Below are 26,745 nucleotides of genomic sequence, written 5' to 3'. Positions count from 1 at the left end.
GTAAACTTCAGAATTTAGAACCTTATTTTTAGGCATTATCTTGGCTACCTATTTAGGCTCGAAAAGCAAAAAATATCAAAAAATACAACTTGACTCCATTATGACCCTTTCATGGAGGTAGTTTTTATCCGCTAGTATTTTCCCTTTGAATCTCTTTAAATTCGAAATCAAATTCAAACCTCAGTTAGAAGAAAGGAAGAATCGACTTACTACGGTTGTAATACGAATAAATACATATATTTAATTATTTTTATTTACATAATATAATTGTTTGAAGCTCATATTCCATCAAATTTTTAAATAAAAACATTAAAATGTTGAAAATGTTCATATATTTTAATAGGGTTTTGGCACTTTATTGAGGAATTACTACATACATAGTCGAACTGAACTTGATATTTTTGAAATTTTAAATTATTTATCAAAATTAAAATTTAACTTGAAATTTATAATTATTTAGTCATATTTTGCATAATTCTAAGTAGATTTTGTAAAAAATCAAGAAAGAAAAATTTTAACGTGCTTTATTTTTCTTTTTTATAATAATACATATTATTATATAATTAACATATTCAATAATGTTTCACCCTTTCAAAAATATAATCCTCCTCCTCTCAAATAAACGTACATACGGGTGGCCTCTTTTTTCAAAAAAATTAAAATTTGAAATTTTGGCTCAAATATTAGAGATTTTTTCAACCTTCAACGATATATGTTGTCTATATCAGACCTCCTTTCTTTTTGATACTTAACATTGTTCCTAAATCTTAGCCGTTAAGGCTGTTCTGAAAATATTTTTTTTTCGAAAAAATTCGAAAAAAATTCTTGAAATTCAAAAATCCCTTAATTCCTGAGGATTTTGGAAAAAAGTTTTTACATGAACATGTGTATATTATATGAAGTATATTGATAAGGTAAAAATCAAATTTTATTGCATATTCATCGAGAAAATAAACTAACGAATCCCTCAAAATTGAGAGGGTAATCCTCCTCCTCTCAAATAAACGTACATACGGGTGCACCCTTAAAATTCCTTAAACTGGACCAAATGTATTCAAAGAATCGTAGCTTGCTTAATATTGAAGCGGGCATTTCATTTGATTCTATTTACATTCTTGAATGTCCAATTATCGATTGTAAAGTATGTCTGCTTTCAATCGGATATTCAGATGAGTTATCACGTTTATGTAATATTTAATAATGGACAAATGGCCAAATAAAAATTTTTGAGAATTTTGGATTTTGGCATAGTTTCGATTGAATTTAAATGGGATAAAATAATTTATTGATTGCATCTACTATTATATATATACTTTAATCAAACAAATAAAAATTAATATATTGAAACATGATTTTGAGGAACAATATTCTCTATATTAGGCGACTCTTGCTCTTCATCCATCGCTGAAGTAACAGGAATCTTCTCCAATCTCATTTTCTGTAATAAGATCATATATCTCATACTTTTGAGCTCTGCAATGAAGCTGTTATCGATTCGCTGTAGTTGCATTTCTATAGAATTGATGGGAAACAGCATTCGCTTTTTCATATCGTCGAATGTGGCTTTAACTATTGTATCTGCATCTAAATTCAATTGGTATGAGCCAATTTTAAGGGAATGTGATATCAAGCCTAGTTGTTCAAGAAAGAAGGCTGCGAGATACAAACGTCTCAATAAGACGGTCATTTTAGATCTTTTTTGGGCGAGTACTAAACATATTTGTTTTAGACTCATTTCATGAACGCCAAAAAAGAGGAAAATGACAAGAATCATCATTGTAAGTTGACCGATCGGTGGTGACTCTGGTAATTTAAAGAATTCCCAAAACTCATTTTGAATCGCTTCAGTTTCAAATTTTTCGTATTCGAATTGAATTGTCCTTAGCATGTTTTCTTCTCCAACCCACATATACATCTTTCCAATACTCTTGTTACACAAACCTAATGAGCACAACACGTTAAATAAATCATATAATCGCCTTTTTTCGCAATTTTCTTCACCTGCAATAATGTTGACCTTAATTGGCTCACCTGGTTTTGATTTTATGCTAGTAATAATCTTCTTGATTACGTGCGAAAAGGTGTATTCTTTTGTCTGCATGAAAACTATAAAAGTACCTTTTTTTGAATCATCCTTCACAATTTTATCTAAAACCGAAATATTTTGTGAATATTCGAATTTTTTGAAGATGATTGCATTTAGCTGCTCTAGTAATTTAAAAGGATTAACTGATAGTAAAAATTTTAATTGAGTGTTATAGACGGAAAATAGATTTTTTCGGTTTTCTCTTCAAATAATTGAAGAATGATACTATTATAGGTTTATTATATTATATAGCATATAATCATGCTATAGCCGAAAATTATAAGTTTTGAGAAGATTGAATATAACACAAATAAATTTGAATGTAAGTTAAATTTCTTGTTGTTTCTAATAGCTATTTAATGAGAAATCCAATATTGCAAAATTCAAATTGAATGATTGAAAGAACAGAAAAAGTCATTCTTTTCAATTTCGAATATGTTTCATTGTATTTATAATTATATGGCAAATAAGATATTTAAACTTGATTTTTGAAGGAAAATTCACAAAATTGAATAAATTCAAATAATTTTTATTCAAAAATAAACTAGTTATTTGAGTTTAATACTAATTATCTATTCAAACTACAAAGTTTGTAATTTAAAATATTTTGTGAGATCAGATTGAATTAATTCAAGGTTCTTTTCAATTAATATTAATGACCATATTACGCATTTTCGAACATTCTAAACCAAATATATCAAAATGGGAGACGAATGTTAAATTTGCTAGACATGGGGGAGTTGTCTGCAAAGTTTTAGCTCTTATCTCTAACAAAAAATTAATTTTTAAAAAAATGACCGAATACGTTTCACAGCGAGAAAAAAATAAAAGGCAAGATAGAATTTTCTAGACATAAAGAAGTTGTTTACCGAGTTTTAGCTCTTATCTCTAACAAAAAATTAATTTTTAAAAAAATGACCGAATACGTTTCACAGCGAGAAAAAAATAAAACTGTACACTGATTTTCATTTTCATTTCCAGTCACTTTACTTATTATTTTTTCTTTTTTTCATTTTAATTATAAATTTTTTCATAATACGTTTATTTACGTTACCATTTTCTTTATTCTTTTGAATTCCATACTAGACACTTATAGAATATTTTGATTGTTAACGTACTTCATTAGAATGAATCCTTACAAAGGGTATGTCGATCGAATTTACCTAATTGGTATTTCCAATCAGATTGAAGAAGGTAAAATGACATGGGAAGAAGCTTGCACCCATGTTCCCATCGCCCCAACCCTTCAATCAAATGATTTAAAATATTTAGATGTTTCAAAATCTTTTTTACAAAAATTAATATACATATCATGCGTACTGTGGCACTGCGCGCCTCCTTACACATTATATGTGAATTTGACACTTTACAAAACCGTTAACGTATATTTTACAACACAAACACTAACTTAACCTTAAATATTTACAAAGCCGCCAACCACTTCACCTCACTAACGTTTTCACAAACGACTTCACTACTGTAAAAATAAACGTTCTCACTTACAAAAGTATTGCAACTCCTCCCATTGCTGTGCTTCACACAATACTTCATATTCTTCAGTATCGCTGCTGTCGCTCCAATCGTCAGAGTCAAAGTCACTGTCAAAATAAATTTAGGTGAAGTGGTGAGATCTCACCTCTTTTTTCACCCTGTTGAATTCATTGCTTTATAACTCTCTTCCTTGGTTTCTTTTTAGTTGCTTTCTTCACGTCTGACACATAAACGACTTCACTAACGACTTCACTAACGACTTCACTAACGAATTCACACGTATGAAAACATAGCACAAAAATAAATTTAGGTGAAGTGGTGAGATCTCACCTCTTTTTTCACCCTGTTGAATTCATTGCTTTATAACTCTCTTCCTTTCTCCAACTCTTCTAACTTCTTCCTAAGTTTAGCAATGTTGTCCTCATGAAGTTTAATCTTTCTCAAAATTCCTTCTTTATCTAATGGTTGCTTTATCTTTCTAAACTGAACTCTACCATCCTTCATAGTATGAATGTAAAAACCTTCTGGAATAGTTCCTGATTTAATGTATTCTACCAAAAACTTTTGTTTCATTGCTTCAGTGACTTTAGTCGTCATTTCAATCAAATAAAAATTTTAATATTAAATAAAAATAACGTTATTTTTTCAGTAAGGAAACGCAGGAGTTTTACGATTTATTTGAGGAGTAGGTTCTGGTTTAAATGTTGGAGTCGGTTTAGGAGTTGACTTTTGAACAGGAGTTTGTACTTCCATAGGTTCAGGAGTCATTGAAGGTTTTGCTTGTGAAGGCGTTGGTTTTGGCGTTGGTTTTGGCGAAGGTGTTGGAGTTTGTTTAACTTCAGCTACTTCAGTATTATTTACAACATTTGCTTTATTTCTTTTCAACATCATAACTGCTACTGCTGTAGCTAGCAAACCTAGTGGGAGACCATATCTTATATAAGGACTTGACCAAATGCTATTTTTGACAGGAGCTGGTGGAACACCTAACCTTGGTGAGACTGCTCTTTGCCATTGTGCAGCTCGTAAGAAATATTCAATAGGTGCTCCATAATCGTTTGGTAAAGTTTGTTTCATAGATGGTGAAGGTTCGCGAGAGCTTGATGAAGAACTCATTTATAAGCTTTAAAAATAAACGTTCATCCTTTATTCCTCACTGTCGTCCGTAGCTAAGTTATAGTCATCTAATCTTATTATGGGGATGCCATTAGCACGCACCTGAATGGCAAAGCAACAATCCCTCATAAATCCAATAAGTGGCTTTGGTACATTTTCAGTTGCTAGTTCAATAGGTCCTTTAACAGACAATTTGTATGTTATTGGAGCAGTAGATGTTTGACCTTGCTGGAAGCAAAAGTCCACTTCTGTTGGAAAACCACATAAGAAATGTGTGTTGTCATAGCTATCCCATTTATGTTCCACACTACCATCATCCACCAATGACCTCATAACATCTTCATTAAATCCTATCATATCATTGTTTGTATTGCAAGCGTTCGCAACCATTTCATAAAATACAGGTCCATATGATTTTTCGGGTTCTGCAGGCATATTTCCATAAGCTCCCATGGAAAGCTGAAGATATTTAAACTTATGGTTCTCAAAATTAACATAATAGTTGTCTTTCTTTCTAAATAGTACCCAAATACTTTTAACATTAATAGGCGTATAAGCTGCTGTAAATGTTGCACTTGAACTATCTGTATTCTTTGAGAATGAACCGTCCATAGGAATCCAATCCATAACTTTAACAGGAAAACATAAAGCCTCGTTTGTATAATGTTCTACAAGTTCTGTATAAATGTTAGGGTCTAAAGAGAATGATTTTGGATGAATGAAACATTCATTAAAATCCATCTTTATTCGAAATAGTTGCTGGGTTACAGTTGTAATAGTAACTGTTCCACTAGCTTCTATTGCCTTCGTTATCATAGTGAATGGTTCATTCCATGGAACAAATTTATTTGTCGGTGGATTTGAATCTGAAGCAAATGCAACTTTAAGAGTTGGATTGAAAGCAATGATATCATTTACAGATATAGATGTGCATTGTAAGGCGTCGCTACTGAACTTTACTTTAAGCTGAATGTTTCCTGCAAAAGCTGGAATAAATCGAATAGCTTCTAATGGTAAAATCTTCTAACAGGAATTCTTAAACGAAGCTTAAAATCAAATGATTTTCCTGCTGTAATTGGACCACTAATAATTTGTCCTGTTCTGCATGTTCCCGAATGACTCCATACATCTTCATGTCGAGTCTTTGAGAAAACATCTACTTTCTTTATTTGTTCGGTAGTTTGTGAGTTTGAAGTTATATATGCTTCTTCTCTTGCGTTGTCTTGAGAATATACGATACGACCATTTGCAAGGATTTGATATCCAGCAACTGCATAGAAAGCGTCATCGAAACCAATCCAAAATCCTGGTGGGTTTGTTTTATTGGAACCTGAACCAATTTCTTTATCTACAATAAATTGACCTTCCATTTTAACGTAATGAATGTATTGTAAAGGTCCAACATATTTTCACCAGGAGGTGAGAGATTGAATGTTACCCATGTGTTATCTTTAGCAGTTCCAGGTTGTGATGGAATCTTTGCGTCAGAATATTTTCTATTAGTGTCACCAATTTGAACTGCATTGTCTATGATATCGAAATATGAGCGAATCTGATGAATATGCTCTGCTGGAGTAAATTCGTTTAGCTGTTCGTTCTGCATGTATTTACTTCAGATAAAAATATCTATTTACTTCATTATTCTCACTCTTCTTCTTGGCATTCGTGGTGGAAGTTGTTTCTTGACATTTTCAATGAACTGTACATTCTCTTTTGTCTCAACTTCTTTCACTGGTGGGTCAGGGTTCTTTGACTCGGTTTGCTTTTCAATGAAATTCACGAACTTTGCAATAAGCTCTTGGTTCGTTATTGAAAGAACATCTGGCTTCTTTTCTTCTGGTTCTATTGACTTTTCAGTTTGAATAGAAGGTTTTATATGGGCTTTCTGGGCTTCACCCTTGTCATGCACCTTAATGTTGTCGCTTTCTGCATTCGCTAATGGAACCTTTCTTTTTCTTACGTATATTTTACCATCTTTACTCTGACTTACGTAATAGAAAGGATGTTGTATTCCTCTGGCGTCATTTAATATAATAGACTCTCGCTCTGATTTTGACAAGCTCATTTTACATCGGTTAAAGTTTTAATTTTGTTTTTTATCTGCAGTCAAATGACTCAGACAAACCCTACGGACAAGACCCAAGGGATCATAGATGTTGAAGCATTGAAGAAAGAAATTCGTGAGCAAATTTTATCCGAACTGAAGGAACAAAAACAAGAACAAAAGCCAGAGAGACCAAAGAGAAAACTTAGTGAAAAACAACTTGCTGCATTAGCTGCTGGAAGACAGAAGAACCCACGTTTGCTGGCGAAAAAAGCTAGAGAAGAAGCTGAAGCAAAAGCTAAAGAAGCTGAAGCAAAGAAAGAGTAAATGGTTTATTTTTATCCGAATTAAATGTATAGACAAATACCTTTATCTGTTGCGTTCAGTAGTGAAAACCCTGACGTCAAAATAAAGGGGAACAGAGTAACGTTTAAGTTTCCAACAGACTGGATTGTGAACATAAATGAAGAGAAGTACATTGGCATAACATCTATGTATATAACACGTGCTTTCAGAAAGGTTGACTTTATACTTCAAGTCGAGATAGAAAATGACGAACAGTCTTTAAGCGCCCAAAACATTCACATATACAAATACTTTAAAGACAGTACGACGTTAGAAGACTGTATAATTACATTTTACGAAATTTTTCAAAAGAAGTTCAACATTGAAGTACAAACTTTACAGCCTTTACGTGAGTTTCTTGCACAACTGAAAGAAGAAGGTAGTCAGCCACAACTTATAGACTTTCATTATGAATTTAATGAAAATGAAGATGGAACACATGACTGTCAGTTTGTTATATATTCACCATTCAATGAAGTCGCTAAAGAGAAAGAAAATCCATTACGTATAAGATTTCAAATCTCTGAACCAAGTGATGATTTCAAGAATGTTTTCAATTATGATGCAATGCTTCCGAGGAAAAATGAATTTTCAAAGATTGTAACACCTGGTATTTGGGATAGAAAGCAAGCTATATTATATTCAAACTTAAGTAAGGGAGTTGAAAATGAGTTCATTGGTCATACAAGAACTTCACCACTTCCTAACCCTAAATACTATAAATTAACTGGCTTCAATCGTGAGTTTTGGATAGACATGTTCTCCACTCATGACCATAACTGCCCAGTGTTCTTACCTCCAGATGGGAAAGATTGTCTCTACATTGAAGCACAAATCTTAAACTCTACCATCGCAGTATTGTAAATGACCACATGGGCTTCGCCCTCACCGCTAGCGGCTTATTTTTATCACGAATGACCTCATTGCTGACAAAAATAAATGACCTCAGAACTTCAACTTACGAATAAAGCTTGTTTTAGTCGTTATTGAGAAGTTAAACTTTTCAGCAAAGCAAGGACTAGAAGACTTACATAAGTCAAATCCAATCTCTTGACCATCATAAAGTGCTTTGTAAAGTTTCATTAAACTGAACTCAGAGTCTTTGTCATATGTTCCAACAGGTATGTGAATGTTCTTATCTTCATTGTAATAGCATTGTATAGCTTCAGGAAACATTTCATTTGCTGTTAAAGCAAGGACGTCTTGTTTGACACCTTTGCAACGTGCATGGAATGCAACTTCATTTAAATCATTCGTGAGTAAGTCTATGTAGGTCTTCTTTCCACAAAATATTGACTTGTATGCTAAACTTTGTTTTCCAGGTGTTATTTCTGCGAAGTCAGAATGAAATTGACCAAGGTTCTTTCCTATAAGTTCGCGACCGTATCTCTTCTTAAACTCTGCTGCAAGCTTTGGTATGTCTTCATTGAAAATATGCATGCTATCACAGTCCTGGTAAAATATTTGAAGTCCCATATCTTCTGCAGTACAGAATACTTCGTTCATTATTCTCTTCGACATTGACAGAATATTAACACCAAGTGGACAGAAGTTAAAGTGTCTGCAAATGCTTTTCGTTAGCTTGAAAATAGTTTTATCTGAACCATCCAAACCTTCGAACTTCACTATATGGTTGTAGTTTCTGATGGCATATCTTATAGCATCTTTGTCATTTACTATGGTTATTTTTGACTCAATAGGAGATAGAATAGTTTTGCCATAAATACTGTTCAGAATGAGCTTTATATTTTCTTGCAAAGGATTTCCTTCTTTCTTATACTTTAACCTTAACTCAAACAACTTCTTTACTTCATCTCTTATTCTAATATCTCTGTTTCCATCGTAATAGTATCCTTGCAACACTTCACATTTGACACCTTGATATTTTATGAGGTCTTGTAATGTTATATGGTCAACATACATTAAACAGCAAGTGTTTGAACTTCTGGGAACGTTAAGTTCTGGATTTAGTTCAGGGTCACAAACTATTAAAGGAAAGTGTCTATATATTCCAATCTCTGTTATCTTAATGAGAACAAAGAAGCCAGACATAAACTTTTCACCAATGGGTTCCTTTTGGTCGTCATCGAATAAATGTCTCATGAGATACTCTGTGCTTAACATTTCTTTCTTCATAACCTTTGGAATACCTTCTAAAGTATAAAGTCTTGCTATAGCTGATGGATATAATGAAACAGCGTCGAAATCAGCAATGAGTTTCTTTTCGCTCTTTTGTTTCATGTTATCTGACAGCATACATCTTCCACCTTGAATACAGCGTGAAATAAATTCTCTTGGTTTATTTGAGAGGTCATATAAATTTGCATTCGGGAAGTACACTCTGTTCTCAAACAATTTGTTAGCAATAGAACAAATACTAACGTAGTCATAAACGTTTAAATCAAATTCTTTTAATATATCATTGCGGAACTTAACAAAACCTTCTCTTAAAATTCTTACATCTTGTTTGCAATAAAATGTGCTATACTTTTCTAAGTCGAAGTGGTTTTCATCTATTCTGCAACCTTTGATGGAATCTATGTTTTTCATGAACGTATCCACATCCCTGATAAACTTACACGCTTCAGAAATGACACCAGTTCTGTTGTCATTTGCTAATAAAGAGCTTGAATAATATTGATACGGAAATACTTCCTTTTCACCACACTGCAAATGAAACATTTCAGGAAATAGTTTAAGCTTCTTATTTATAACAGTGTATGAATCTTTAATAATGATTGCCCTTCCTTTATATAAGCCAGTTATTTGCATTGTTCGTGAACCTTTAATGATGGGAGTTCCTTTCACTTCTGTCATGTGTCTTAAGATGAAGTTTATATCATAACTGAGGTTATGGAAATATATTAAACTCTTGTCAGGAAGTCGTTCCAAAAATTCTGTTGCACAGTTCTGACACCAAATGCTTTCACTCACTGAACCATCTTCACTGTCATAACAGATGTTAAAAGCTTTATGAAAGCCATCCGTACTACACTCAAAGTCAGCAAAGAAAACGTGCTCAGGAATGAACTTGCACTTATTTTTATTTACTTCTTTTGACTCGGCTTTCTTCTTCAGTTGTACACAATACTTTGGAGTATATGTCAAATCTTTAAATGGTGCAAGGTTCTGTTTATATAAGTCAGTCGTATATGTGAAAAGTTCTCCATAAGAAATAGGTTCGAAATATTTGCACTCCCACAATGTTTTCATAACATCCCATACGGTGTAGTTCTATCATAACGAACTACATTTTATCTCTCTCTTTGTATAAATCTTCATCTGTTTCTCAATGTTCATTCCACCACACTCCTTCAAGATTTCTATATAGTTGCGAATGAAATATGTTGTCTTGGAATCTTTCATTTAGCATGTAGTGGTCTTCAACAAGAAGTAAGTCAATAGTTCGAACAGTTTCACATTCTTTTGGTATGTATCTCTTTATTTCATTATGTCTTGAGTCATTGAAATAACCAATGGTAACATTAAATGCTATACCTGTTGCGTCAGAAATTTCTTGTACTTTACTTTGAGGAAAGTCTCTAACACGAATGACTTCTCTCATGTGGTCAATAGTTTCTTCATTTACTCCAGCCTGAATGCAAGCATAAACGAAGCAGTTATCTTCTGTCATAAGTGTTGCAGTTCTTTTGTTCAGTTCATTGAAGATTTGGTAGCGTTCAAGATTTATAGGTAATGTGCAAAGATACTTCCAGAACTGACCGCTTCTCTTCTTATAAAACTTCTTTTCACCATTATCTTTCCAAAAGCTTTCTATAAGTGCTGGGTTTCCTGTTTGCTTAAGAGCTTCCAAAATGGCTTTCTGGTCATTTGTCAGTGTGCTTTCATCTCTATATGGTCTCTTTTTTGGTTTGCCTTTCTTTACATCTGACATCGTTAAGCCTTCATATTCTGTTAAATCATACATCTTTATTTCAGTAAGATTCTTTATGTTTGTCAAGAAGAAGTCATAGTGCATTTCAACAATACCTGCAGCATTTGCTTCTATCTCTGATATAAAGTTCTCCTTCAAGAGCTGATGTAGTAATGTTCCAATATTATTGAGGTTTAACGTAGAACATTCATACTTTCCACCAAGTTTATAACATACCATCCATCTTTGTTGGGAGTTTATTTTAATCTTCTCTAAGAGTCTCATGAAAACCTTACCGAAATGTTTGTGTAAGTAGTCTCTCTGTTTGGTTCATCTAAAGCTTCGATGTTAAAGTCAATGAGTCTATTGCCTGTCTTAACATTCTCTTCCTATTCTCTTCATCTTTCTTTAACCATCTCTCACCTTCTTTTGGTTTGTCGTCAATGGAACGAATGACATCGTTAGCTTTGCGAACTTGTTCTATAGCGCTCTTAAACATCTCTCTTCTCTGTTGTTTCAGTGTGTCGTCTCTTCTTCTTGTTTCACCAACGTTTGCATTTGTTATGTCAAACATTTCTCTTCTTACTTCATGAGGTACTGAACGTCTATGATATAAGTCAATAGCAATGTCATTTAAAGGAAATGCTCTTGCATGGACTTCGTCCTCGCCGCGTTGCGGCTTTATGAACTCATGAATTCTATCATAACTTATTGCACCATTATAGTCATTGAGGATGTCAGCGAGTGCTTTTTTGTTTGTTGCGTAATGCTTTGCAACATCTATATTAGCTTCTGTAAGAAGTTGTTTTATTTCCGAGTGTTCTAACTTAGACAACTTCCGATACATCTTTAGTAGGAAATAAAAAAAAATATTTTTGAAAAAATTAGATTAGATTTTTTTAAGTTATTTTTCAAAATAATTTAATATTTTTATTTTAATGAAACACATGCAAGATTGCAAGTTCTTTTCATACAATGCTCTCGCTACTGCCATCAAGAATGAGTTCAATAATGCTTCAAATGTTAATGTTATCTTTAACAAGAAGTTTGTGAAAGAATCTAAGTTTGGTCAGTATGTCAGACCATTAGCTATCGTCATTGACCGCAAACGTTATACTTCACAAGAGTTAGCAGTAGTTTTGAAACAAAAGAGTTTCTTCGTGAATGTCAAAGATACACACTATACTGTTATAAAGAACTCCAACATTGACTTCTTCAGTATTGCTATGAATCTTTCCGAACAGAAAGAATATAAGAAGGGTGAAACATCTGTGAAATATTATCCTTCATCTCTGAAGACAATAACGAACAAAGATGTTATACATAAGCTCCTACCAAAGGTTGAAGAAGCTTCTATTGACATTGACGAAGGAAGTGAAATGGTTGAAGAAATAGACCCTGAAGCTTTATAAGAAAATTTATTTTTGAATAACTGATGGTGTCACCATGTGTCACCAGGTTAATTAACTTCTTTTAAAATTACTGACAACATGACATTTTGACAACAGTCCTGGAAACAAATGTTTACGTTAATGTTTTCACGAATGTTTTCAGTTATGATGGAATATATCTAACCCTCCCGTTAACTAATAAACTTGACGATCAGACGATTCTCTCTTCGTCGATTATGATCGACATGGAGCGTTTATGGAAACAATTAAATGGTAAAAACAAAATAAACTTGACGATCAGACGATTCTCTCTTCGTCGATTATGATCGACATGGAGCGTTTATGGAAACAATTAAATGGTAAAAACAAAATAAACTTGACGGAGTGTTTTGTTTTTATCATGGTTTTCTCCACTATGGTCCTAACGTGGCACCAGACGAGATTTTTTTCATTCTTCCTCTTTGAAGTTATCGAAATATTATGTTATTTTTTCCTTCAGTAATGTTAAGTCTTCTTTGAATGTAAGTATTGTGCAACCTTTGATGTCATAGTGTGTTTGAGGAAGAGTATTTTTGACAATTTCCTTTATTTGCTCATTCGGTGTCATTGAAATCGGTAAGTTTTCACAATAGAACCAGTTTCTGTCAGATTTATATATCTTAGCTAAGTCATAAAAGCTCTTGTTGTTTCTTCTGACTAAATGTAACATAACCATATCTTTATCTTCTTCTTTCTCCAACTCTTCAGTATATATCATATACTTATAACTCTTTTCCTTTCCTTTTGGTACTGAACGCGGTATTCTTTTCTGTATGCTTTTGTCTTTGGATTCAATGACTTCATCTTTTGCTTGAAGTTTCTTTTCCACCTCTCCACGTTCTGCTTTATATAGTTCATCTAACATCATGAAAATATAACAAGCATAACGAGGAGAAGTCCACATTGCTACAGCGTTTACTAAAAGTCTATGAACATAATAACCTTTCAAACCGGGAGCCAAATTCTTGCGATTTTCGTACGGAATCTCTTCCCTCGGTTTTCCGAGGGAAGCAATCATATGAGGAAATTCTTCTAAAAGTTCTTTTGTCTGTTGGTTTTCAAACCAATGATATGCTTGTTTTGTAGAACAAAGAGCATTCATTATACTTTGCATTTGGTACATATCGTCTTTGACTGAACGAATGAGACGTAACTGTTTGTTATACTGTATGTATTCATATTCTTCATTTATGACTTCATGAACGATAGCAGTTGTTGTGTTCTCTGATGTTGACATTACTGTCTTTACATACAAGATAAAAATTTTTGTTAGAAAAAATTAGCGTTATTTTCTGACTTTCACAAAAGGCCAAAAATAAACGCTTTACATGTATTTTTCAGCAACTTCGTCAAATAATTTTATAGCTTTATCTATCTCATCTACTTCAAACGTTTCTTTACCTTTTATGGGAGCACCATACATTTTCTCAAACTTTTCAAGTAGTTCTGTTTCAGCAGCTCTCATATATCATTAACGAACACAACCTTGACTCTATTGACTGTAGAGTCATATCTTTGAGTTATATTATATGTTCTTCCTATCTTATATCTCTTTGTATTGAAGTCCTTCGGTTTCTGAACGATGTAAAGTAAGCCTTCACTGCAACGTTCCATATCGAATGAGCCATAAGTTATGAAGTTATATCCAACAACAGGGTCAATCCATAACAAAACTATTGGTATAAGACTTTTGTCAATGAGATATGCTATAGTTCCATAGAATCTTACTGATATCATAAGCTCGGGATTTCTTGCCAAAATTTTCTGAGTAGAAGCAATTCTAACCCAGTCCTTTGTTTTCTTTCCAGATGGAGATATAATGTCTGACAAAGAATATTTGTTGTATTTCTTACAGTATCTTACGTTTAAATCACCAATTCTAACCACTTTGGTGTCATTGTCAATCTTTCTAACTGTTTCAAACTCAATGTTTGTCATTACTGTCTTTACATACAAGATAAAAAATAAATAAAAATAAAACTAACTTTATTTTTATCTTTTATGAAAATTCATGAAATTTGGTCATTTTTCAGCAAAAATAATGTTTAGGTGAAGAGGTGAGATCTCACCTCTTTTTTCACCTGTTTTTTCACCTGTTTTTTCACAAGCGTTTTACATGAATTGTACGATGTATATTTGAAATCCTAAACAATTTCGTAGCTTCTATTTCTTCTTTTAGTACATTGAATGTTTTAATCATGCCGAAAGTCTCTTTATATTTCTTCTTGACGTCAGACAGAAGGAAATCTTCTGCTGTTGGATAGTTTTTATTAAGAAATGTCAACATATCCATTTTATCTTCTGCTGGCTTTTCTGCTTCTTTCTTTAAGTCTGCATAGTCGTTTCGCATTCTTTCTATCTCTTTGACTGAGTAGTTATATTTTCTTATTGCTGCTTTACATTTTGAACATTGCGGATTCATTTTTGCGTTATACACCGAAATAAAACCAGCTAGAACAACTAATGCGTCAATTGCTCTCTTTAACTCAAACATAGCGGGTCTTATTTGTTCGTTCCATACGTTGCCTCTTCTATCTTCATCTCTTATCTGCCATACACATCTTGCAACTAATGTAACAAAGTTATCGTATGTCTTAAACTCCCCAGATTTATATATGTCAGAGATGTTCTTATAAACCATATCGCAATCTTTGTCCATAACTTTATGGTTGCAATGAAAACCAAGGAATTCATAATTTACTTTACGTATGAATTTCTTAATTTCTACTGAGTCAGTTGCTTTGACTTCTATTTCATCGAATTCATGAATAGTGAGCTTTTGTTGTTGGATTTCAGGCAATTTGGGTAAATGGTCAATAATGTCCTGCATGTCATAAAGATATTCTGCATTTTCTTCATCCTGTGCGGTACAGTCTAAATTACTTGTTAAAAGTTCTTGCTTTATCTTCTGGATTTCTGTTTCGAAAGTAAATGAAGAAGGAATGAAGCTTTTCATTTCTACTAACATTGACGTAGGATTCATGACTAACGAGTTTGGTGCTGTAGTTGTGCTGATTGTTGAAATCATATCTTTTATACAAAATAAAAAAATAAATAAAAATAAAACTAACTTTATTTTTTCTATCTTAAGGAAATTCATGAAAATTCACGAGACCCAAAGGGTCTGAGCCGCTAAGCGGTGAGGGTGAAAAAACAGGTGAAAAAAGAGGTGAGATCTCACCTCTTCACCTAAAAATTATTTTTGCTGAATTCAGCAACAAAATGAAAAAGTTTAGAAGAATTTTCTTATTCTTTCTGGCTTATTTTTGTCTTTCCAGTACTCCCGCTCTAATGGTCCCAGATGTGTTGGCTTCGACTCTCTCAAGTTCTTAGATGGTATAACATCTTCAACGCCTCCTTCATATCTTACTTTATAAGTGTCATCGTTTGTGTTATAGCCAAGTATTTCAATAACCACTCCTCGCTTTGCTTCGTCAATGGTTTCAGCAAGTTTGCCATTACTACTTTCGACTAATTTATGTCGAGGATAAAACGCAATAGAGTCGTCGGCAGCTTTTATAAGATATCCATTACCTTGCGTAGAGTCTACGATATAATAATTTCGACTTAACCTTAAACGTTTCTTTGTCAACGGTTTGTCGTCAAGAACTACACGAACTTTTGTACCAGGAATGAGGGTAAATTGTGTTGAATTTCTGATATTTTGTGTTTGGCTTCGTTTCTTTTGTATATACTTTTCTTCTTGTTGTTGTGTCATTGAATTTGGTGTATGTCCTGTTGTAGAATGTGTTGAGGAATTATATACTTCGAGAAAATGTTTCATTGTTTCTTCAGTAAAGTCTCGCTCTTGATTTAAATCTCTGAGAGTCCTTATGAAGCGGTTTATGATGCCGAGTATGTTATGGTTATGGTCTTCGGTAGTGTAGTGAGTTATGTTATGCTTAATGAGAAAATCTGTGATTTCATTGCTGAAGTAAGCACTGTCTTGGTCTGATGTTAAAGTACTTGGGCTATGTTCTGCTACAAACTTTTGTAAAACTCTTAACACTTCACGAGTTCCTTTATTCCTCATTATATACGCAAAAGCTTTGCGAGTGTTAACATTAATGAAGATGAGGAATGGTTTATGTCCTCCTTTTCTGCTTTGAATGAGAGTGTCAAATTGGTATGCGTCAGGAGCGTTGGAGTAAATTGGTAAAAATTAGTCGTAAGGGTTTATTTTTGTTTGATGTACAACATTTTTGTCAAAGAACCTTTTCACTTCAGCTCTGTTAGTAAATCCCCAACTTTTTGCAGCTTCATTGAACTTCTTAAATGACCTCCACGGTGATGATTCGAATACTTCTTTCAAGCTCATTTATGTAAAGTTAAAGATTTTATTCAAGACGGTAAGCCTTGACCCAAAGGGTCTAGGCTCAAGCGCGTTCAATGAACGCGGTACCATGCGAATACAGTCACAAATGGTGGCATGTAATCTTTACCCAAGCCTGTTGGATTTGTTGTGAAAGTATGGACATGATTTCCTCCTGGTTCAGTTGGTCGAAAAGTCTTTTTTGCTGAATTGTTATAAGATGGAGATAAAACGTCATTGCCGGCTTCATAGTCTGAGTTGTATAATGGGTGGTCTCTTAATGAGTGGCTATGGTCGCCAGAAAAGTTTGTCGTTCCTGTATGAGTGTGCGGTGGAAGGTTTGCTTCTTTAATTTTCTTTGAACCACCGGCTTGTTTTGAACTATTAGTACAATATAAGAATTTGTCTACAATCTGCTTCCATGTACCAAAACCCAGAACTGTTGCTGGATTTGTTGAATTCATTGATGTATATAAAGAACCAACAGGATATAATGTTTGAAGTATTTCAGTCTTTAATGTTTGAAGCTCTGTTTTGTCGGCTTTCTTATCTAACATTGCTGGTAGTTCGTATGCTTCAAAGTTTCTGACATGACCTTCGATATTCCTGCAATAGTTATCTAAATTGTTAAGAGTATCTTTTACGCTTGTACTCGGATTCCCTGAAGGTGCACTTGAACCGAGGGTATAGTTCAATATTATGTCGTCTGCTCTAACAGTAGTGAAGGATTTATGTGTATGGTTCTTGTCGGCTTTCTTATCTAACATTGTTGGTAGTTCATATGCTTCAAAGTTTCTGACATGACCTTCGATATTCCTGCAATAGTTATCTAAATTGTTAAGAGTATCTTTTACGCTTGTACTCGGATTCCCTGAAGGTGCACTTGAACCGAGGGTATAGTTCAATATTATGTCGTCTGCTCTAACAGTAGTGAAGGATTTATGTGTATGGTTCTTGTCGGCTTTCTTATCTAACATTGTTGGTAGTTCATATGCTTCAAAGTTTCTGACATGACCTTCGATATTCCTGCAATAGTTATCTAAATTGTTAAGAGTATCTTTTACGCTTGTACTCGGATTCCCTGAAGGTGCACTTGAACCGAGGGTATAGTTCAATATTATGTCGTCTGCTCTAACAGTAGTGAAGGATTTATGTGTATGGTTCTTGTCGGCTTTACTATTTAATGTAGCTTGAAGTTCATTTATATCGGAGATATTGTGTTTATGAGATTTCAAAACTTTGTTCGTTGCGTCAAGTTCATCTTTGTCAGCTTTACTTTTAATAGCATCTTCAAAAGTTATTTTTGCCTTAACTCTCAAAGTAAATCTTGGTTCAACTAATACACCGTTAACAAAGAAACTAGAGGCATAAATTTCATTGTTATAACCAAATGCTTCTGGTGCTTTACCTGTGTCATACTGTACAGTACAACGTATGTCATAACCTTTAGCACGAATGTATTTATATCTTCTTTCATTAACATCTTTCGTCTTCACTTCTTCATCCTGTATTAAATATCCGTGGTAGTCCGTTATAATTTGTTCGTCTGAACTTATATAATGAACATGGTTTTTATCTGCTTTTTCGGCTAATTTCTCTTCTATCTCATTTATTTCAAGTTCATGTCTACCACCACCTCCACTTCAGCATCTTGAAGAACATCCACTTCACCATCTTCGGTGTCAATAATGAGACTTTGTGTTAAAACCTTTCCTGTCTTAATGGATGTTTGTAAAACTTCTTCTTCACCGTGTTCGGGGTCATGGTCGTCATCATATCTTGCGAAATCAGAGATGTTGTCATACATTAAGCATATCTGTCTCAAAAGTTCTGCTATTTGAAACTGGAACGAAAGATATACAGAACTTTCATCATCTCCTAAAGTCAAGTCTGCTTTCTTAAGTATTTCTTGAATGTATGCAATGAGAACAGAGTACCTTGGAAAATATTCGAACAATATTTCATTAGCTGTTGGTTTTGGTGGTTCTTCTGGAGTTTCTGTTGTTTCAGTTCCTTCTGTAGGTTCTGTTGGAGTTTCTGCATCTCTTGACTTCAATGCTCTTGCTCTCAAAGACCTAAATGTTAGAGCACCAGGTTTTACAAAGGACTTTATAAATGCTTTAATAGTTCCTGGTAAGTTATTGTTAGCATTAAGTAAGTTCCTTATGCTTCCATCATGTACGTCCATAGCACTATGTAAAAAATCTATACTTTTCTTGTAGTCAGCAATAGACTGACTGTGATTTTTTAAAGATTTGTCAATACCTTTAAGCCAATCTTCATGCATGTCTGATACTGAGCCAAGAATATCATTTGCTTCCTTTAGTGTATTTTGTGCTTCTCGTAAAGTATCCAATCCCGTACGTGCATTGTTTGCTATACGTCTTACAGTATCTATTTGACTCCTTGTTTCTTGCATCCAACCAGATAAAGTTTTAATAGTATCCGAACCATTTGAAATGAAGTTCAAAGCATTTTTAACGTCATCTAAAACTTCTTCACCAAGTACGCCCATATCTTTCCGATTTGGTATTGAAGAACTCCATATGAAGCAGCTGTTAAACCAGTATTTATAAGGTTCCATATCCATGATTTAGCAGTTTTTCCATCCTTTCCATCTTCACCATCCAAACCGTTTTCGCCTTGAGGTCCTTGTATTCCTTGTATTCCTTGTGGTCCTTGAGGTCCAGTGTCACCCTTCTCTCTTTTCAGTTCATCTTTATGTTCGTTATAATATTCTAATGTCATAAGGTGTACATCATTACTGCTACCAGCAACGCCGAGAATTTGTTTCTCATTCATGACTAAATTCTTTAAGCATTTAATGTTGTCGTCAAATCGAAAGCTCTTTAACAATTCAATGAGAACATTTAATACTTTCACTAATGAGGCATCTACTGTAGAATTTATATATTGCACCGTTCCATCATTTATGATAGGAACCTTGCTGGTTGTAATGAATGGGTCATAAGTGTTAAAAGTATCGAAATCAATGACTTTTTTAGTTTTTCCATCGTCAATGACTAAATCATTGCCTTCAATGGTTAAAGTTGAGTTTTCGTTTACTAGTTCAAGTGCTCTTCTTGCTTCATTTGTTTCATACGCATATGCAGCAATAGTCATATTTTAATGAGAATAAAATGTTGTTCTATTTGCAAAGTACAGACCCAAACGAATACGGGACAGTAAAGCTACAAACAAACTTAGGTCTTCAGAATGAAGCGCTTGCTTTCAGAGTTGTTGACTTCAATACTATCGCAACTTTTGTCATAACAGATGAAACAGATTTCATAGAGATTGAAATAGATGACAAAAGAAGTGTTATAACATTTCCTAACAGAGCTGGGTATAGAATAGATAAAATTGCTGGAGTGTTAAATGCTCTCATAAATGAAGAAACTATTGACAACATAGATGTCGAACTCTCTTCTGAGGGAACATTGAAGTTCAGTTATGCGAAGGAGTTTAAGATAACACGAATGAGTCATAGAGTTCAATTGCTTCTGGGAGCATACCATATGACATTTCCTTTGAAAAGTGTTGACAAAACGATTGAGATGAAATCTGTTCCATACGTATGTTATGGTAATTGTTTGTACATTGAGTCTAAAATAGCTAATGTCACAGGTATTTCAGGAGTTAATAGTAAAGGTTCAGTAGAATATAAGTCTTTCTGTTATGAAGTAAATTCAATGTTCATTCCAAACGTTCCTGTCATAGCAACTCATTTAGGTAAATGGGTTCGCATTAGTCCTCATAATTTCAAAGACATGCAATTCAGACTTGTTGACTTTCAAGGAGAGCCTGTAGTACTGAAGGCACCAGTGCGAATGACTGTTGAAGTTGACTTTTTAGAAAATATTAAATGCAACAGCTTACAAGAGAACTCAGAGCTAAAAATATAAAGTATGAATGTTATGTATTAGGTCATGAACTTTGGTTGTTGCTGTTTGATGAAACAAATGAGTTAGTTATGTCAGTCAAGAGAACAGAAAAATATTGTGTTAGTGAAAACTGCACCAAGTCAATAAGATTAGGTTTGCATTATGAAGATGAGTTCGATACTGTTGAAGAAGTTTTGGATAGATATTACAAATTGCTAACTTGAAATTTTTTGACTGACGGCGCAAAGCGCCAAGACCGAAGGTCCTGACTGCTTTAATTTACTAAAACATATTTCAAGCAAAGTTTATATTCTGTTGAAAGTTTTGTATATTCATTCGAATATTTATACTTAAACTCAACTCCTGTAGTTCCTGGTGTTTCAATGATGCGGATGTTACCTATTTTCATGAATAGTGGAGTTTGACCACAGCATTCGATTTCAGGGTCGAGATAGTCAATGACACATTGTTTCCCTGTTATTCGTGAGATAACATTTTCAAGGTCCTCCTTTGTTAGAATTATTTGGTTCTTGCTTATAAGATTTGTCAAAAGCTTCTTATCGTCTTTGAGTAAAATTGTTTGGTATAACTGAAGAAGGTAATGGTCTACGTTATCTGAAGGATTTGTTTGAACATTTGTGTAAGGGTTGTCGTTGGCTTCTCTTGAAAGAACTTGGTCCAGTGGTGGATACTCTAACTTAACATCTGATGTAGCGTTAGCGTTTGAAGCTGTGTTTAAATTCACCGACTTAAGATCTGGTTCTTTTTCTTTCAAACACTCCGAACTATAGTTCTTTATGACAATATTGTTTGTCGTTCGTGAGTCAACATTTGATGTTGGTTCAATTGGAATATTAACGGCACCAGCTAAGATGGATTTGTTTCTCATTTCATATAGAATAAAAACCTTTTATATGTATGAAATGAACAATATACTCGACAAGGGTTTGAATGTAAAGCTAACGAATGAAAATATTGTTGAATTCACTGAGACATGTGCTGTGTATAAAGATGTAGAACTACTGAACAAAAGAGCTAAGGGAAGAAGCAGGAACATGAACAAAGGGTGGAAGCCTATAAAAATTTATGTCAATGATGGCTCAGGAGGTTCAAACATAAAGTATGCAGAAAGTTATAGAGTTTATGCTCTCAAAGGTGAAAAGCCTTCATTTAAGAACAGTTATTCTAACGCATATCCTCAAAAGCTAACGGATGGGGAAGTGGATGATATGAATGACAGCAAAAATATTAACAGAAATGGCGACAGAGATGCATGGAATTTGTTTACCATCAGTCAATTGAAGGTTAAACTTTAAAACAATGTTGGTCGTTCCCATGGAATATTTTTGACTTTAATGGTATTAGTCATGATATGAATCTCAAGGTATGAACGAGGAGAGATGAGAGACTTATATGCTTCCCAAATTTCTTCAAAAGGTAATGTTATACCTGACTGTTTCCAAATGAGTTCAATATCATAACGTGAGAAACCTTGAAAGATAACGAAGTCAGTTATGAGACGTTTTATGTTTAAAGCTAAAAACCTCCATGTTTGCATAAGTATTGCTACAGTTAAGTGGTAATGTCTGACTTTAGTAATGATGTTAGCTAATGGTGAGTCTGGTTTTGAAACTAAACCTTTACCAGCGAAGTCGTCGCAAACGAGCAGAGTGTTTGAAGGATACTTTTTGAATGTACTTTGTAAGTCGTTTCATATTGTATACTCCTGAGTATTAACGTAAGTGGTGTTTGTCAATAATTCTTTCCATCTCCTCAGAAGTCTTTTGCATTCCTGACTGTATAAATTCAACGATGGCATAATATTTCCTCTTACGTCGAATGTAACGTTGAAGAAATTCAATGAGTTCACTGTCTGGAACTTTAACGACAGAGGCTTGAACTTTTGACATAAATGTTTTCGCTGTTGAGTCCATAGAGTCTGAAGTTGCTGATATAATGATTTGGTCATAGTAAGAGTCGTTTCCTAAACGCTCTGTTATGAGTATATGACGAATTAAATTAAATGTCTTTCCTGACCCCATCTTTCCACAATAGAAATAAACGCCATTTGAACAGAACTCATAGTCCTTACTGAAAGGAAGAATGAGAGAACTGTTGAGCTTTTCACTGCTTTCATTCATGTCTTCATCTACATCATGTATTAAATGCTTCATTTTATCTCCATTAAAAATGCAAGTCAGAAATATTCAGAACATAGCACCGAGTCTAACTGACAAGAGTATAAAGATATACTATGAACATGTTATGATGAAACCAACCAAAATTCAAGAAAGTCAGTATACTTATGAATATCCAAGACACTGGGTAGAGTATGTAGGAGGTGAGAAAGCTATTGAAATCAGACAGGTTCGAAGTATTCCAGCAGGAAGAACAATATTATTGAAGAACTTTAATGTTTTGAGATATAATGATGAAACAAAGAAGCAAGATAGTTTCCCTGTTGCTGTGTATGTGAACTTAGATACAGGAGATGACATGAAAGTTTTTAATACAAAGCTTCAAACGGTAGTGAGAGAACAACTGACTGCGGAAGGGCATCCATTACCTTCAGAAGTTATCATAGCATATAATTTTGAAACAAACTCAATAGATTTTAAAGTCGTCTCTGCAAAGAAGTCAGGATTTACATTTAATGAAGCAGATGTCTATTCGAATGAAAACTTCAAAGCTATTGCATGGTTAGATAATGACGATTGCTTTAAGAAAATCTTTAAATTCAGTGACTCAAAGATGTCAATAGATGACCTTCGTGGAATGTTACCATCGACGTTTACAGTTGAAGGTTCAGCAGGATTGCTTACAAGATTGTCAATTGGTGGTATTTGGTCTCGTGAGAACATTGTTATAAAATCCAGTATAAGTGAATTTGCTGAAGAATCTATATTATGTCTTTCAAACTATATGTATTCGCCGCCGAAGCATTATAGTATAACAAACTTTGTCAGTAAGTTTAACATAAGACTTGTCGAACCTTCTTCAATGAAAGATGTTTGTGCTACCCAAAGACGGAAAGGATGGACTCATTATTGAGATGATTTTAATTGCATATTAAATGAGCTTGTTCTTGAAGGTCATTCATGATGAAATAACTGTTGTAGAAGATGTTAGCAATTGTTCAGACATTTTGAAGCGTATAGATGATATAAGAAAGAAGTTTATGAATGAGAACGCTTATGTTTCATTGACTTTCTCCAGTAACGAGAACTTTTATGAGATAATATTGAAGAGAGATGATTTTAATATGGTGTAAATGGTAGCTTGGGCAGCTTTAGGCGCAATGGGAACAAAAGCATTAGCATTTGGAGCAAAAGCACTTGGAGCTTATGACGCAGTAAATAAAATGAGTGGAGGAAGGGTTTCGAAGACATTAGACGCAAATAAAGGGAAGATTGGAGGCTGGGTTGCAAAGAAGTTAAGATTAAATAAAATAGGGCTCATAAATAAAGCATCCAATTTGGTTGCGACTGAGTCAGAAAATGCTTTAGGAAAGGACGATGAGTTTGCAAAACACGCAAAAGACTTTAATGACCAGATGAAAGGTGAAACAATGCATTTAAATAGAGTCGATGGAACTAAAGAAAATGTTTCTTCTCCACCAGTGATTTATCCATACGGGCCTTATGGAATGTATGGAAACCCTTATGAACGACCATTTGACCCATTGACTGGTGGAAGTAATTGGTATCATTATGGACGAAGAAGAAAGACAGTCAAGTTGGAGACAGACGTGAAGAAAGCAACTAAAAAGAAACCAAGGAAGAGAGTTATAAAGCAATGAATTCAACAGGGTGAAAAAAGAGGTGAGATCTCACCACTTCACCTAAATTTATTTTTGTGCTATGTTTTCATACGTGTGAATTCGTTAGTGAAGTCGTTAGTGAAGTCGTTTATGTGTCAGACGTGAAGAAAGCAACTAAAAAGAAACCAAGGAAGAGAGTTATAAAGCAATGAATTCAACAGGGTGAAAAAAGAGGTGAGATCTCACCACTTCACCTAAATTTATTTTGACAGTGACTTTGACTCTGACGATTGGAGCGACAGCAGCGATACTGAAGAATATGAAGTATTGTGTGAAGCACAGCAATGGGAGGAGTTGCAATACTTTTGTAAGTGAGAACGTTTATTTTTACAGTAGTGAAGTCGTTTGTGAAAACGTTAGTGAGGTGAAGTGGTTGGCGGCTTTGTAAATATTCAAGGTTAAGTTAGTGTTTGTGTTGTAAAATATACGTTAACGGTTTTGTAAAGTGTCAAATTCACATATAATGTGTAAGGAGGCGCGCAGTGCCACAGTACGCATGATATGTATATTAATTTACAAAATCAATTTAGCTTACAGAATATCCCATTGCCTAAAGGCAAGAAAGGTCGTAGGGTCAATCCCTACGACCAAATCAAAGCTCTTGCTGTGATACATGACCACTGGGCCTTTCCCTGTGGTCAAACAAAACAATGGAAACGTTTGAAATTACAACAAATTGATGTATCTTATAGAGAAATACGCAGATACTTCAAAGAAAATCATTTCACCAAGACGCGATTAGAGCATGCCGGGCCAGAAACAGCAGTAAGATATTGGGCGCTTTCACCCAATCTTATCTGGCACGCAGATGTTCATTATTTTAGGGGTGTTCGTGGCCAGTATATTTATGGCATAATCGACGATTTTAGCCGCAAAGTCCTAGCGTGTATACAAATACCAGATATGCTGGCAGCGACGACAGCGAACGTTGCGGCTTCCGGCTTCATTGAATTTGGCGCCCCTTATTGTTTCTGGACCGACAACGGTTCAGAAAATAGGGGCGCCTTTCAAGATCTACTTGATCTTTGGGGCGTCCAATGGCGGCATACAGACTCTCATTCTCCCTACCAAAATGGGAAGATTGAGAGATTCTGGCCGACATTGGAGCGCTGCCAAAGCATTCAGGCTATTCCTGCCTTTATTTGGGAGTACAATAATAACACACCGCATGAAGATCTCCCAATTAATCCATTAACTGGAACAAATTACACGCCAAATCAAATGTATCAGCTGAAACCGAAATACACAAATGCAGATACAGAAAGGTTGTGGCAAATATGGGATACAGATACAGGCATGACCGCTGTTGACACATTCACAGCGTAATAATAAACATAATTTTTTAATTTCATTTTTAACAAGTTTTTTTAAATGTATTGTTGTAAACAGAAATTCGTCAAAAGTGAAATCTCAGAAAAGCTAAAATATTGAATTTTTGGAACTTTTGATAGAGCACGTTTTTAAATATTAATTAAAGTAAATGTATATGTTGTAAAGATTCTTTTTAATAAAAAAATAAAATTTTGAAGAAGAACACAAAATCTTCTGAAAAATAATATCACATAAACTCATATTATTTTTTAATATATAACTATTTTATATAAAAATCAAAATCAATGATCTTAAAAGCGAAGGATAAACCTCAAAATTTTCGAATATAATGAGTGGGAATATAATGCTTATCTATCATAAAACCATATGAAATATCAATTTTTGCTTTACGCCTAATTTTTGACGACAATTAGCAAAAAATGTTAAATGTTAACACTCAGTCCATTTGAATATGAAAAATAAAATTGACTTTGATTAAATTTTTTTATTTATCATGCAATTCTTCTTGCGACCAAAGATTTGAATAAAATTTCAAAAAATAAGATAGCTTAAGGGTGCACACGAGAGGATCATGTAAACTTCAGAATTTAGAACCTTATTTTTAGGCATTATCTTGGCTACCTATTTAGGCTCGAAAATCAAAAAATATCAAAAAATACAACTTGACTCCATTATGACCCTTTCATGGAGGTAGTTTTTATCCGCTAGTATTTTCCCTTTGAATCTCTTTACAATTCGAAATCAAATTCAAATCTCAGTAGAAGAAAGGAAGAATCGACTTACTACGGTTGTAATACGAATAAATACATATATTTTTATTTTTATTTACATAATAATTGTTTGAAGCTCATATTCCATCAAATTTTTAAATAAAAACATTAAAATGTTGAAAATGTTCATATATTTTAATAGGGTTTTGGCACTTTATTGAGGAATTACTACATACATAGTCGAACTGAACTTGATATTTTGAAATTTAAATTATTTATCAAAATTAAAATTTAACTTGAA

The 26,745-nt window shown here is 33.8% G+C and overlaps 18 protein-coding genes and 2 pseudogenes across 20 annotated transcripts, besides 6 other annotated features; 6 read left to right on the top strand and 14 right to left on the bottom strand.

Annotated features, from left to right (window-relative positions):
- Nucleotides 1-1,024: part of a mobile genetic element that runs on past the window's edge.
- Nucleotides 1,025-1,333: 309 nt separating this feature from the next.
- On the bottom strand, nt 1,334-2,101 carry TVAGG3_0702160 (e2F-like (mammalian transcription factor) family; the record flags this gene model as incomplete). Its single annotated transcript, XM_001294369.1, has 1 exon — nt 1,334-2,101. One exon carries the CDS (start codon nt 2,099-2,101, stop codon nt 1,334-1,336), a length of 768 nt encoding a protein of 255 aa, XP_001294370.1.
- Nucleotides 2,102-2,254: 153 nt separating this feature from the next.
- Nucleotides 2,255-3,037: a mobile genetic element.
- Nucleotides 3,038-3,381: 344 nt separating this feature from the next.
- Nucleotides 3,382-24,917: a mobile genetic element.
- On the bottom strand, nt 3,938-4,174 carry TVAGG3_0702140 (uncharacterized protein; the record flags this gene model as incomplete). The annotated part of the gene is made up of 1 exon (XM_051243427.1): nt 3,938-4,174. The coding sequence occupies one exon, from the start codon at nt 4,172-4,174 to the stop codon at nt 3,938-3,940; it is 237 nt and encodes a 78-aa protein (XP_051090014.1).
- TVAGG3_0702130 (repellent protein 1 family) lies at nt 4,223-4,693 on the bottom strand (the record flags this gene model as incomplete). The annotated part of the gene is made up of 1 exon (XM_051243426.1): nt 4,223-4,693. One exon carries the CDS (start codon nt 4,691-4,693, stop codon nt 4,223-4,225), a length of 471 nt encoding a protein of 156 aa, XP_051090013.1.
- TVAGG3_0702120 (uncharacterized protein) lies at nt 4,724-5,146 on the bottom strand (the record flags this gene model as incomplete). The annotated part of the gene is made up of 1 exon (XM_051243425.1): nt 4,724-5,146. One exon carries the CDS (start codon nt 5,144-5,146, stop codon nt 4,724-4,726), a length of 423 nt encoding a protein of 140 aa, XP_051090012.1.
- Nucleotides 6,804-7,064, top strand: TVAGG3_0702110 (uncharacterized protein; the record flags this gene model as incomplete). Its single annotated transcript, XM_051243424.1, has 1 exon — nt 6,804-7,064. The coding sequence occupies one exon, from the start codon at nt 6,804-6,806 to the stop codon at nt 7,062-7,064; it is 261 nt and encodes an 86-aa protein (XP_051090011.1).
- Nucleotides 7,230-7,946, top strand: TVAGG3_0702100 (uncharacterized protein; the record flags this gene model as incomplete). The annotated part of the gene is made up of 1 exon (XM_051243423.1): nt 7,230-7,946. The coding sequence occupies one exon, from the start codon at nt 7,230-7,232 to the stop codon at nt 7,944-7,946; it is 717 nt and encodes a 238-aa protein (XP_051090010.1).
- Nucleotides 8,028-8,603, bottom strand: TVAGG3_0702090 (organellar and viral DNA polymerase type B; the record flags this gene model as incomplete). The annotated part of the gene is made up of 1 exon (XM_051243422.1): nt 8,028-8,603. One exon carries the CDS (start codon nt 8,601-8,603, stop codon nt 8,028-8,030), a length of 576 nt encoding a protein of 191 aa, XP_051090009.1.
- Nucleotides 8,696-9,899, bottom strand: TVAGG3_0702080 (organellar and viral DNA polymerase type B; the record flags this gene model as incomplete). The annotated part of the gene is made up of 1 exon (XM_051243421.1): nt 8,696-9,899. A coding segment is annotated over one exon (1,204 nt), but the record flags the coding sequence as incomplete, so codon positions are not given.
- Nucleotides 11,323-11,803, bottom strand: TVAGG3_0702070 (organellar and viral DNA polymerase type B; the record flags this gene model as incomplete). Its single annotated transcript, XM_051243420.1, has 1 exon — nt 11,323-11,803. A coding segment is annotated over one exon (481 nt), but the record flags the coding sequence as incomplete, so codon positions are not given.
- On the top strand, nt 11,895-12,368 carry TVAGG3_0702060 (uncharacterized protein; the record flags this gene model as incomplete). Its single annotated transcript, XM_051243419.1, has 1 exon — nt 11,895-12,368. One exon carries the CDS (start codon nt 11,895-11,897, stop codon nt 12,366-12,368), a length of 474 nt encoding a protein of 157 aa, XP_051090006.1.
- TVAGG3_0702050 (KilA, N-terminal/APSES-type HTH, DNA-binding family) lies at nt 12,885-13,488 on the bottom strand (the record flags this gene model as incomplete). The annotated part of the gene is made up of 1 exon (XM_051243418.1): nt 12,885-13,488. A coding segment is annotated over one exon (604 nt), but the record flags the coding sequence as incomplete, so codon positions are not given.
- On the bottom strand, nt 13,848-14,324 carry TVAGG3_0702040 (organellar and viral DNA polymerase type B; the record flags this gene model as incomplete). Its single annotated transcript, XM_001299281.1, has 1 exon — nt 13,848-14,324. One exon carries the CDS (start codon nt 14,322-14,324, stop codon nt 13,848-13,850), a length of 477 nt encoding a protein of 158 aa, XP_001299282.1.
- On the bottom strand, nt 14,488-15,414 carry TVAGG3_0702030 (organellar and viral DNA polymerase type B; the record flags this gene model as incomplete). Its single annotated transcript, XM_001299282.1, has 1 exon — nt 14,488-15,414. The coding sequence occupies one exon, from the start codon at nt 15,412-15,414 to the stop codon at nt 14,488-14,490; it is 927 nt and encodes a 308-aa protein (XP_001299283.1).
- TVAGG3_0702020 (integrase core domain containing protein family) lies at nt 15,619-16,419 on the bottom strand (the record flags this gene model as incomplete). Its single annotated transcript, XM_051243417.1, has 1 exon — nt 15,619-16,419. One exon carries the CDS (start codon nt 16,417-16,419, stop codon nt 15,619-15,621), a length of 801 nt encoding a protein of 266 aa, XP_051090004.1.
- TVAGG3_0702010 (keratin-associated protein family) lies at nt 16,773-17,675 on the bottom strand (the record flags this gene model as incomplete). Its single annotated transcript, XM_051243416.1, has 1 exon — nt 16,773-17,675. One exon carries the CDS (start codon nt 17,673-17,675, stop codon nt 16,773-16,775), a length of 903 nt encoding a protein of 300 aa, XP_051090003.1.
- Nucleotides 18,308-19,821, bottom strand: TVAGG3_0702000 (annotated as a pseudogene). The gene has a single exon. A coding segment is annotated over exon 1 (1,514 nt).
- TVAGG3_0701990 (uncharacterized protein) lies at nt 19,839-20,358 on the top strand (the record flags this gene model as incomplete). Its single annotated transcript, XM_051243415.1, has 1 exon — nt 19,839-20,358. A coding segment is annotated over one exon (520 nt), but the record flags the coding sequence as incomplete, so codon positions are not given.
- On the bottom strand, nt 22,316-22,723 carry TVAGG3_0701980 (uncharacterized protein; the record flags this gene model as incomplete). Its single annotated transcript, XM_051243414.1, has 1 exon — nt 22,316-22,723. One exon carries the CDS (start codon nt 22,721-22,723, stop codon nt 22,316-22,318), a length of 408 nt encoding a protein of 135 aa, XP_051090001.1.
- Nucleotides 22,773-23,655, top strand: TVAGG3_0701970 (annotated as a pseudogene). Its single transcript has one exon. A coding segment is annotated over exon 1 (883 nt).
- On the top strand, nt 23,854-24,381 carry TVAGG3_0701960 (protein of unknown function, DUF4107 family; the record flags this gene model as incomplete). The annotated part of the gene is made up of 1 exon (XM_051243413.1): nt 23,854-24,381. The coding sequence occupies one exon, from the start codon at nt 23,854-23,856 to the stop codon at nt 24,379-24,381; it is 528 nt and encodes a 175-aa protein (XP_051090000.1).
- Nucleotides 24,916-25,725: a mobile genetic element.
- Nucleotides 25,726-25,779: 54 nt separating this feature from the next.
- Nucleotides 25,780-25,817: a mobile genetic element.
- Nucleotides 25,818-26,286: 469 nt separating this feature from the next.
- Nucleotides 26,287-26,745: part of a mobile genetic element that runs on past the window's edge.

This window comes from Trichomonas vaginalis, chromosome III (assembly GCF_026262505.1).
Source record: "Trichomonas vaginalis G3 chromosome III, whole genome shotgun sequence".
In the NCBI taxonomy this organism is placed as follows: Eukaryota; Parabasalia; order Trichomonadida; family Trichomonadidae; genus Trichomonas; species Trichomonas vaginalis.
The sequence above is the reverse complement of the archived record's forward strand: the minus strand, read 5'-3'. Positions and strand labels throughout refer to the sequence as shown.